Raw genomic sequence first — 12,637 nt, 5'->3', positions numbered from 1 at the left:
CCCCATTATAGCCAGTGGGGCCAGAGCGGTAGTCCGGGGGCACACATGCACTAACGGTAGCACGGATTCGACAGGCTGTTCACCCGCCGGAGTTCCTTTCCGCTAGTGTGAAAGTGACCTTATGTTGTCAAAAGTAGGGATCAGATGCAGACGGCACGCATACTCTCAAAGCATTAAAGGGGTATTCCGGTTATTTAAGCCATCCCCTATGCACAGGATAGTGGATAACTATTAGATCAGTGGGGGACCCAGAGGTAGAACGAGGGCCGTACTCCCTTTGCGGGGCTGCGAAACGGACATATGGATGTGGACAGCACGCGGTGTGGATAGGGAATAACTTCAAACAACTGGAATTTAACACATGAAGCAATCCAATGGCTTATTTGGAACTTACATTATAGTGGCTGGCGAGAAGGAGGACATTCTCTGTACAGCGCTGCGAAATACGTTAGCGCTATATAAATGAATAAAATAAATAACTACCCCGTATTGTGCTCACAGTTCATGCCCCGGAAGGGTGAATATTGTCTTTTATGCTCCACTGCACAAGCCAACCTTTACGATGATGTCAGAAGGATGACATAGGCATCGCCTGAGGTCATCACCACGATGATATAGCACGACCTTGGACAGCCGAGCTGTGAGACCTTATGCAAGGTTATCAGCATAGATGATGGTCTTGGGTCTGGGATTGTACTGAATAAGGGATCGTTCACACGAACGTATTTTGCGTTCCGCATACGGTCCTTATACGGAACCATTCATTTCAATGGGTTCGCAAAAGATGTGGACAGCACTGTGTGTGCTGCCCGCATCTGTTGCTCCGTTCCGTGGCCCCACAAAAAGTCCTGTCCTATTCTTGTCAGTTTTGCAGACAATAGGCATTTTTATAATAGGCCTCCTGTTCCGCAAAAAACAGTCGTGTGAACGAGCCCCAAGGCAGCATGTAAAGAAGCTTAAAACATGCTGTCCCAGAGTAGAAGAGATGGCGGCTTTCTTCCACAAAAAAAAAATAAAACAGCACCCCACTTGTCCACAGGTCATGTCTGGTATTACAACACCTCTCCATTTAAATTAATGGAGCTGAATTGCAACACTGCACACAACCTGTGGACAAGTGAGATCCGGTTTTAGGGAGACAGCAGCCATGTTGATCTACTGTTTTTAAGGGTGCATTCACACAACTGTATGCATTGTATTCTTGTCCGCAAAACAAGAATCTGCCCAAAAATTTGAATGACGTCCATGTTGCATCCATTTTTTGCAGACAATGCCTATTCATGCCCACAAAACTAACAAGAATTATTTTTTGCTTCTAGAGTTGATCCAGGGAGTTATTCTGATTGCCTGATTGGAGTCGGGAGGGAATCTTTAATTCCCCTAAAGTGGGGAAAATTGGCTTCTTCCTCACAGGGTTTTTTTTTTTGCCTTCCTCTGGATCAACTTGCAGGATGACAGGCCGAACTGGATGGACAAATGTCTTTTTTTGGCCTTAGGTACTATGTTACCATGTTACTATGACTGCGGAACGGACATACGGATGTAGACAGCACACCGCGTGCTGTCCACATCCGTATGTCTGTCCAGCAAAAAAAAATAAAAAATTCTTGTTCGTTTTGTGGGCATTTACTGCGGCCCCCACTGAAATGACTGGGTCCGCATCTGATCCAAAATGCAGAGCGGATATGCAGCAAAAATACGGTGATGTGAATAGAACCTAATACGGAGGGGTGGGGGAGGAATAAACTCTTTTGGAATTCAGATAAACTCTAAAAAGGAGACTAATCACGGGGGTCATGACAGTAGTACAGTCAGCTGATATAAGTGGGTATTGCTATAAGATCTGCCATAACTGTCTGATAAGTGCAAGTCCCGCTCCTGGCTCAACGCAGGACCCCGTTCTTGAAATAGGGGTAGGTCCCAATGGTGGGACCTACCCCTATCAGATTATGGGAGATACCTGTCGGAAAGTGATGGATTTTCTTTGGTTGTCGTTAGGAGCTGCAGTTAAAAAGCAGTTCATGCCAAATGATAAATCTGCTGATCATGGCAGCAATGGATCCATATTCTTATTTTAACTTACAGCTAGACAAAAACCTTCAGAAGTGATGCAAGCAGTCATGTATGGCCGGCTGCAGGGAGCAGTGATGCTACTAGGAACCTCCAGTGTAGGAGACATCAGCATACACCTCCTTCAGCCGCCCGCCCCGGCATCTTGGGTAGCACCACCACCAAGGAGCCGAGCTGCAGAGCCTGTATAACGTCTTCCATGGACGGAGGATGGGAAGTTCAGAGTTTCTACCCCTAATCTCCCGGATTCTTTTCACGCCAGATGCACGTTGGGGGGAGGGGAAGCAAGCATTTTTATCTCCTCAGCACAAAAGAATGTCATCCCCACCTTTGTCTTGACATACCTAACACACGTACACATCCATGTCAGACCTGCATTCAGCTTCCAAACGTAAAGACCATTAACCCATTATCATAAGGAGCCCGTCTTGAAAAGACGTAGGCATGGCAAGCTTTAGGTAAGGCATTACGGCGATATAAGATGCAGCGGTCCACACGTGGCAGCCACGTTTACACAATCCCAATAAAATGTAGAGGGATGCTCTGGACGACCGAGCCGAGCGTGCATGTGTAATTCACAAGATACCCCCAATAGACCAGCCTGATCGGGTCAGCCGAGCGCGCACGTGTTATGAATGGGGGCAGCTGCTTATGTCCCCTTGAGAACAAAGGATCGGGCATACTGAAATACAGCAGCGTGAACCTTTCTTCCTGCGACATCTGCCACTGGGGGAATGTCAAGAGGACCCCCCCCCCCCCCCCCCCCCCACCATACATGAGAGGGTCAGACGGCACTACTAAAATCATCAGACACCAATGATTAAAAGTTGACCACCAGTAAGAACCCCACCATCGGTGGACGCAGCCACTGAACAGAAGTTGCTTAAAATACAATGTAAAAAAGAAGAATGTAGATATATTACTAAAAACTACGACCGCCAAGTAGTGATCTCGCTGCAATCTAACTGCTCGCTCTCACCCTGGCACCACCGTGCACATTAGAGACAGGCTATGTTTGCACAGCGGCACAAGCTCCTGTTTATTTCAGCTAAGGAGTGACAAGTGAATCCTGAGCATCCTCCACCAGCAGATATTGGGCGTTTGCTTCACAAGGCAGGGAGGACGAGAGCGCACGCCCAGCTGCCCTACAGATCCTGGGGGAATCAGAGTGATCAGTGGCCGCACGGCTTTCACTATAAGGAGGTCTGCATCCTGCCCAAGCTACAGTAAACACATCTAATTGCACCTATTGTCGCTGTGACACTGCAGATCACTTCCTGTGCAATTAAAAGTGGGCATCCCATAACCGATAGCCAATGCCCTGAATGACTAGCTGCAATTTGCAGTGTTTCTTGCATAAACAAATCCATTATTTCAGCATTTTTGTACCCCCTCCTCTTGGTGCGGCTGCTAATTAAATGGAATCACCTTCCTTCCCCCTCTGGCAGCTGACAATATCGTTCCTTCTCAATTTCCCTGCTTGAAGGCACCTTCTTTAGCTACGCTGCTAAATTTTTGCTCCAACTGTTTTAGGAAGTGGCAAACTCAGCTTCATTTTTTTCAAATAACCTGTACTTGGACAACCCCTTTAAAAACCACAGACTACATAGACCGTACAACCAATGTTCATTGGACTCTACAGGACACCAAAATTTGTCAGACGAACCTGAAATTCATAGAAGGTGCAACTTGGAGGAGGCAAAGACATTTGTAATGTGCTTTTCTCACACATGCCGACTTCAGGCACGGGGATGGTCATGGAGCAGGTAAGTTAGTAAGTTCCGTATAGGCGCTCATCCTCAACACCCTAGGGTCAGTTTCATAGGAAGCCAATTCACCTCTTTGTGTTTAGTACGTTTGAAGCGTAAGAAGAAACCCATGCAGACGTTGCCCATGGTCTGATATTGAACCCAGGACCACGAAAGCGACCACACAAGTTCTTATGCATGCAATAACGTGGCAATATTTCCATACATCAAAAAGGGACTGTCTGGGTTACAGATATTGCTGACGTATCCTTCAGGCAGGTATCAGATCGGTGAGCGTCTGACAACCTACACCCCCAGCTCCTTCTGGCTGCTGTAGTGTCAGGGGACAAGCAGTGTGCAGGGTGGAACCAGAGTACTGAACGGGAGCAGAGTTGCGGTATCCCAGCATGGCCAATACAAAATGTACGGAGCCATCTGCCTCCAGATAGTACTCTATATAGTTTTCCAGGGGCATGGCAGCCCAAGACAGCTGACCGGTGGGGCAGACCCTCACCAGCCGGATACTGATGGCCTGAAGATAGGTCATCAATATCTACAGCCTTGAGGACCACTTTAACATTACATCTCCCACTGGATGGCCAGCTCCATGTTGGCCTTTCAAATGAAAATACAGGACCCCACATCGGGTGCTTTGGGGCTGTTCGCACCCGTTTAAATAGCAGATCCTAGTGGTTGTGATATTTCTTTGCACCGTCCTCTATGGAGCGAGGGAAGGGCGGGGGAGAAGTCACGCCGTTCACCAATATTGAGGCAACAAATTATATTAAAAAACAGTGTTGAACATAACCGCAGAACGCCTTGGTACTTTCTTGCAACTCCTATGGATCAATGCACCATGACTGTGTGGTTGCCCCTAACGGACGAAGAGCCCAATTGTCCACATCCCATTGTCCATGCAAAATTCCTATCAAATTGAAGCTAGAATTCCAAGTTTTGCTATGATCCGAACAGAAACATTGCTGCCTGTAAAATGGGAACAGGCCCCTCGACCCTGGCTCTATAGTCCTCGCCGGGTGTTCTCCCCAGGCCTCAGAAGGCAATGTACATGCACAAGACGTTCTCAAGTCCCAGATACGCCATAAGGAAAGCTACAGTTTGGTGCGGGACGCGAGCAGCGCTGTACAGAAGCCAGCGGCTTAATCCACATCTGCTCCGCAGGACACCTGTGCGCTGACAGTCCAGCTAATCTTCGCTGCCTGTATAGCCGAGCAGCAAAACATTGTGAAGGATGAAGACCTCAGCGCTCCCGAGGAGGGGGGCAGAATTTCACGTCACGTTAGAATATGATCGCCCACATCCCATTTGTCGTGCATGCCAGGATTTGAGGATATCAAGAGTTTTTTCAGCACGATCCAGGGGTGTCGCATTGTGAGATGCCGGGCCCTTGAGACAACACAAAGCTGGTAATTAGAGCGCCAGTATGAGGAGGACGATGCTGGGGCAGAGGTGTTCCAGTCTGGTTCACTGATTTATTGCTGTCCGTTACCTCCCATGTAAAGGAGGCTTTTTGTTCTTAGCCATGTGGAGGCACAGAACTGCAAATGTGAACGGCTTTTGTATCCCTTTTGTTTCCTTGACCAAGAACAATAAAAACAGATAAGTGAGGTTTATGGGCCGGGAGCCGGCACCCCCTGGAGATCTACACCCTCTGGTCACTGAGGATAGACAAAAAGTGGAGAGGAATATGAAACCTCCAAGAAACCAGTAACACACACCAAAGATAGACTGATCACATTTCACAGTGTTTTTTGTGGTTCCTGCATCAATTTTGTGATAAAACGCATGTGATTTTTGCCCACATGACTACTGATGCCGCCATGCAAGGTGGACGATTAGCAGGTTCGGCCGTTACACCTCTAATGAACGGCCAGATCAAAGGTGGATTTTCACAGCCCAATATTTGGGCAGATTATCAGGAACGAACATTCTTGCGAACTTTCATGCCCAACAACAATCTGCCCGTGAAAAGGTGCAGTCGATCATCCGGTGGACGAGCGAAACGCTGGTTCATCGGGTGAAACTGTCGTTTGCACAGGCACCTAAATTATCATTTCATATTTCTAAACATCGACCTGCAGCCCAGAAACAATACAGCCGTAGGAGGACAAGGGATCGGAGGACTGTGGAGGTGATCGCTGCATGTAAATCCAGCGCTTCACCTCCACTGAACGAGAAGCCAACTGTCGGGAAAGGAAAGCCTCCTTCCCGACTATCTGCATTCTCATTGGTAAATCCACCAAAGCTCCTGAATGGTTTGTGCATACAGCTCCGGTGCGGACCTATACCTCTCCACGGTAACAGACCACAAACAAACCCCGAGTAGTTGGATCCTGCAGCAACACAACCTTTTAATAGGGGTTATCCAAAATTGCCTGGGCCCCTCACATAGATTGTACTTACCTCGCTCCCAGGCACCCGCATGCATGTCCGCCGCTGCATTTCCCCGCAATGCTAGGGAGGCTCAGTTCCTGTCACGGCCAGCAATTGGCTGCGCCCACCCGTCGGCAGATGTTTTGATCCGCCCGATGGGGAGATGCAGCGGCGGCCGTGAAGGCAGCAGAAGCGACTTGGGTGCCGGGGAGCGAGGCAAGTACAATCTGTGTGAGGGGCTTGCCCATTTGGGGGTTCGATAACCCCTTTAATCTATCCTCTACTGCCCTTGTAAGGGTACATTCACATAAGCATTTACACATTTCCATTGAAAAGTTTCAGCCTAGCCGGATACTGCCCCGCACTGCCAGATTCCCACTGACTAACAGAATCCCAAAGCTTTCCAGCCAAAAGACAACTTTTGGCTGGACAAAAAGTCACACATGCACGGCCAAAACCCAGAATTTATGCCGGAAAGCACACGGAAACCATTATAGTCCATGAGGATCAGACAGTGAGCAGGCAGTATACGGTGTGGCCAAATACGGTGAACTCCGGCAGGATGGCATAGGTGAACGTAGCATAACATACACTGGGTATCTTAGCAGTAAGTATGGGTAAGATGGACAGCAATGCAAGTGTAGGATCATGCTACACAGCGTAGAAGCTGTATACGGTTAACCAAGGCAGCGCCTTCCCTAGCCCAAGGATGTATGCACACAAGTTTTTTTTTTTAAATGTTTTAAAAAAGCCAGTGAATATGGGCAATCAAAACACGAGGTCCTATTTTTTCATGGATTACCAACACCCATACATCTGAGGGGATGCAGCGTTTAAGATAGAACCCCTTAAAAAAAAGCTGTTAAAAACATGCTTTTATTTCTTTTTTACAGTTGTCTAAACGTACCCTATAAATGGCTTCTTACATGGAAGACCAGATTACATATGATGTAGACAGAAGGCAGAATTCCAGGCTACTGTCTCTTTAAATCTCTTACACTTGTGAACATCCGACGTCAGATCTCCCATCTTTTAGTGGGGGGAAAAAAAAATAAACAACTAGCAGCGACATACCCAGCGTTCGGTCACAAAGAGAGTTAATTGGAAGTTTTGGTGTTCCAACGGGTGACTAAGCATTGACTCATCGCCCAAAATGTCAATTCACCCTCAGGAAGAGTCATCCTTTATCAGTGCTGCGACATTTTAAAAACATGGACAAAAAGAAGTACAAATTTTATGTCATGGGCAACATAGAATACTCCTGTCAATTTAAAGCCACCGTCTGATCCGGACTTCAGATATTATAGGCAAGTCAGTACCTATGGGGGGGGGGGGGGGATGCTTCCCTGCTATTTATTATCCTCAGATCTTGCTCCTTGGCTGCCAGAAGGGCAGAGCAGTGACTACAGAGTAGGCTACTTTCACACTAGCGTTTTGGTTTCTGTTTGTGAGATCCGTTCAGGGCTCTCACACGCGGTCCAAAACAGATCAGTTTTGCCCTAATGCATTCTGAATGGATAAGGATCCGCTCAGAATGCATCAGTTTGCCTCCGATCAGTCTCCATTCCACTTTGGCTCAGTTTCGTCAGACGGACACCAAACGGATCCTTTCTGACACACAATGCAAGTCAATGGGGACGGATCCGTTTTCACTGACACAATAGAAAACAGATCTGTCCTGGCTATGTTAAAGAAAATACAAAACGGATCCGTTCTGAACGGTTGTATTATCTGAACGGATCCGTTTGTGCAGATCAATGACGGATTAGCACCAAACGCGAGTGGGAAAGTGGCCTTCGCTACAGCGCCTGCAGGAGGTAGTCCGAGACACCCCTCCTCGGACTACCTCCCTTGCAATATTGATTTCGGACGGTTTACTGAATATCTTACCACTCAGTCAGTATTAATATTTCATCAGAAATCTAAAACACTCAAAACTATCTTCCTCCGGACAGAGCGAGGAGGACAAGGTTTCATCAACACTTCTAATTATCTTACTAATTTATGGGCCCAGCCAGAGATCAGGCCATCAGCGGATTATTTATTCATTTGTTTATGAGCAGGTGACAACTCTCCATTTCCTTGTAGTACACATGTATTAACACCATATCATACCAGCTCTGAATACAGGATGCCTCCGTCTGGTACACGGGCGTACAAGCTGCAGATTTCTTATCGAGGTGTCAGACCCCCTGCAAACCTACCAAACCGCTCTTTTGCAAGTCCACGTTGTTCTGGGGAGCGCTGCGGCCCCACAAAGCTCACCAAGCACAGCGCCATACACTGCATAGTGGTTGTGCTTGGCATTGCAATTCAGGTCTATTCATATGAATGGCTGCAAAAAAACTGCCATGGCCCTCCCCGGAGCTCCATGACCTCTTCAAATGGCTGTCCAGGAGACAAATCCCCACTGATCAGATATTGAGAATAGGCCAATAATATCGCACTTCCAGAGTCCACCCATGTAAACAAAACATACCAACCACACGGAGTCAAGAATCCTGCGTGGAATCTGTGCAGAAACAGACACATGGTGCATATTTTAAAGCCGCAGAACGTCAAGTTGTTCAGCTGATTTTCACCTTTTGCAATGCAGAGGGCAAACTCCTCGTGTTTGCGACATTTTACATTCCACGTGGATGTACCCTTGCTGAAAACTGTGCACAAATGCGTTATGTGACCATACATTACATGCAGGCTTGAAACTCAGACTGGTTAAACATGAAATTTTGGTTTGGCCACCCACAAGGCTAGCCGTGGAGGATGGGAGCCTGACACATGACCCCTCAGGTCACACACCCGGATCACTCCTTGCGATAATGTGTGGTCACAGGACCAGGCACACAAGGGGGGGAAAAAAAAACAAAAAAAAAAAAAACCACATCAGATTCTTAGGACTCTCCTCCCGACGACATCTTTCTTACGTGGCTGACCTCATCTCATCGCTGAACACAACTCGTACCGCCTCTACTAACATTCTTCCATTATAGTTCAGGCACTTGGACAATCTTGCAAAGGACATGAACATTTTGCAAGCAATTGTTACTCCTCCAATGCAACCAGAAAATAAAAAAAGTTAGGAAGCAAGTTTGTAAACAGTTTTCCTTTTATTTTATACAGCTCCTATTCAGAACCATGTGTCGCTATGGTTACAGACTACAAACAAATCCAGCGAATACTCTGATCCCTCCAGTCATGTTTTACTCCTCGCCCTCCACTTTTAGGGCTCATGCACACGACCGTTTGTTTGTATTTTGCGGTCCGCAAAACACAGATGACGTCCGTGTGCGTTCCGTATTTTGCGGAACGGAACAGCTGTCCCCTAATAGAACAGTCCGATCCTTGTCCATAACGTGGACAATAATAAGGCATATTCTATTTTCTTTGCGGAACGGACATGTGAATGGACCCTTAGTTTGTAGGTTGGTAAGGGGTGCAGGAGGGGACAATCCCGTGACCGCAGGAAGGGGGTACACACTGGGCTGTTTGTAGATGCAAAACGGCAGAATTAGTCTTCACAATTTTCTTTTTTTGTACTAATAATTGCATGCAAAAGTGAACAGTCTATAATCGGCTCACGATAGAAGATTTTTGTCCAGAGATAAGTGGATTCAGGGGTACCTGGCAGCTGCTTATACTTCAATTCTATTGAAATATCATGCACGAGTAGCTGACCCACAAAAAAAACGTAAAAAAAAAAAATATGATATCTGGAAAAACCACAAATGTGCATCTTCACGGTAATGCTGCCATATACAACACGGATAAGCAACAGAGGAAATACCGAGCAATCACTGTCCGCCAGCACTACACCGCACGTGTTACTTATGCAGAAATCCCGTCAGCCCTTACCAAGAGATCAACAAACACCTCCACGGGAGGACGACCAGTTACCATGAGGTAGTAACAATCTGTCCATACTGGAAGCACAGACTGGAGGAAAGGGGAGTCTGACAAAGTCAATCCAGGCTGGTGATGGAGCCTGTGGATCACCTAAAGGCAATGTGTGTGAAGCAGCCGCCACGGATTTCAAGCCCCCGTCGTCCTTTTTGGTAATTGCTTGAATTCCCCAAGAAATAATTGTGGTTTTTGTTTCTATATTGTTCCAGTCCCCTATTATTCCTACTAGAACTTTAGAAGAAAAGGTAAAACTGGGTGTTATCAGTAGGGTGGCGTGTCCATTAACAGTCTGCTACTGGTAGCACTGATTGCATAGTGTGTCAGACTGTGCAGTGGCACCGCCCAACTAGTAACACCCAGCTGGATCTTCAGTGCAAACTTCTAGTAATTCAGCCAAAACTTCTAGCAGGAATAATAAAGGAATGGCACAACAACAACAAAGTCACAAGAGGGTCCAGAATTGCACTGAATATCCATGGGCTCCCATGTTATACATAGGACCTTATGGGACATAGGTGCCAAAGAATGCTCAGCCAGTGGCATAAGTCAGAGACATGCATCCAATCTATACTGCTGACATACACAATGGGAATTAACCGTAAAAGTTCTGACAGACCACACCTTTTGGCCTCTTTCACACAAGAGTGTTTTCCGTGCGGGTGCAATGCGTGACGTAAATTGCTTGTAAAATGGTGCGAGTTTCACTGAACGCACCCGGACCTAATTCATCACGCTCGTGTGAAAGGAGGCTTAGGCCCCTTGCAGACGAGAGTGTCCGGATGCGTTCAGTGATTACTGCGTGATTTTGCAGGCAAAGTCATTAAGTTTTGCCTGCGATCGCATTCACTTGTTTAGTTTTTATTGCGCTGGTGCAATGTGATTTAATGCGTTTTGCACGCGCGTTATAAATAACGGAATGTATACAAACAACATCTCATAGCAACCATGCGTGAAAAACGCATTGTATCTGCACTTGCTTGCTGATGCGATTTTCACGCAGCTCCATTCACTTCTATGGGGCCAGCGTTGTGTGAAAAATCGCAGAATATAGAACATGCTATGATTTTCATGCAACACACAAGTGATGCGTGAACACCAACGCTCATGTACACAGCCCCATTGAAATGAATGGGTCCGGATTCCACGCGGGCGCAATGCGTTCGCATCACGCATAGCACCCGCGCGGAATACTCGCTCGTGTGAAAGGGGCCTAAGTGGATTCACCATCTTATCAACAACCACATTTTATTTGTGCATTATATCCAGAACAACAGGGGATAAAACCAAAACCTCCGTCTACTTACATAGTCGTGGAAAGCTTTTGCTTCACTTGAATGTTCACAGGTGTCTCTGCGCTCGGGCGCTGCACAGTACAGGTCCCAGAATACACTGCGCGCAAAGAAGAGGGAGAAGAACAGAGTAAGACGACAAACTGTAATATAATATACTATGGAAAGTAAAAGTACTGTATGTCTCGTCACTTGTCATATTACAGGCATCACCAATTATTGTGATATTTTTGTTAAATAACTAAGAATTATTTTATTACAGGTAATAAAGAAAAAAATAAAATAAAATCGCAGCAAAAGAAAAAAAAAAGGCAACACACCATGAAAACACTTTTTGTATAGTACTAATCTCCGTCACATTTAGGTAAAATTTGGACAATGTGGTTTTCAAGCTGCATATAAAAAAATTAAAAATAAAATAAAAAACACACAACAAAACACAGACAGAAACTTGCTCAATGTTTCACTCACCACCACCATGAATGTAAGAATCCTGGAGGTTCTCCTAATGTGATATTCTTCTCCCACCTTATCTGTAAGAACAACGAATGAGACATTTAAAACTCTGAAAATAGGATAAACAGAAAAAAAATATAAAACAGGAAATCCCCCCATACAGAGACTTGCTGCCGGTGACAGTCTAATGCAGGGATCAGCAATCTCCTGCACTTCATCTTTTCAGAAACTACAACTCCCAGAATGTCAATAAACAGATGGAGGGAGTTGATATCTTTATTTGTCTTTGGTTAAAATACAGACAACGGCAACATATACAACCCTGGATGCTGGAACTTCTTTTCTGTGTTAACCCACAGAATGCTTTATTCACTTCTATGAGATTTATAAGAACAGCCAAACATGTTGGCATGCTGGGAGTTGTAGTTTCACAGCAGCTAGAGTGCCAAAGGTTGCCAATCCCTGATCTAATGTATATGGGGAGCTTCCAATTCTATCTACAGATGTCAGGGGAGAGAAGGATCAGGGGGCATTGAATTACAACGCCTGATCTTTTCGTTTTCCCGGGAGGTAAGCTGCCGCCATCTGTGTCTGGCACCAAGCGAACGGCAGTGCTACAGTAACCAGGTACGAGCACTACACAACGGACCGAGGTGTAGATCCGGTGCCGCACATCACATTGCTGCGTGTCAGACCCCCAACTGATCTCACAGCCTTTAAGTCCCGGAAGACCCCTTTAAATTACTAAAATGTATGACTGGTCACAGTTTCAGTAGCAGACTG

The 12,637-nt window shown here is 46.2% G+C and overlaps 1 protein-coding gene across 1 annotated transcript in view; it reads right to left on the bottom strand.

Annotated features, from left to right (window-relative positions):
- The window catches only part of SSBP3 (single stranded DNA binding protein 3), a 46,276-nt gene that overhangs the window by 25,967 nt on the left and 7,672 nt on the right, over positions 1-12,637 (bottom strand). Inside the window, 2 exon segments of the mRNA XM_044300957.1 lie at positions 11,414-11,498; positions 11,870-11,931. Coding sequence (XP_044156892.1) covers positions 11,414-11,498; positions 11,870-11,931 — 147 coding nt within the window.

Source organism: Bufo gargarizans, chromosome 7 (assembly GCF_014858855.1).
Source record: "Bufo gargarizans isolate SCDJY-AF-19 chromosome 7, ASM1485885v1, whole genome shotgun sequence".
In the NCBI taxonomy this organism is placed as follows: domain Eukaryota; kingdom Metazoa; phylum Chordata; class Amphibia; order Anura; family Bufonidae; genus Bufo; species Bufo gargarizans.
The sequence above is the reverse complement of the archived record's forward strand: the minus strand, read 5'-3'. Positions and strand labels throughout refer to the sequence as shown.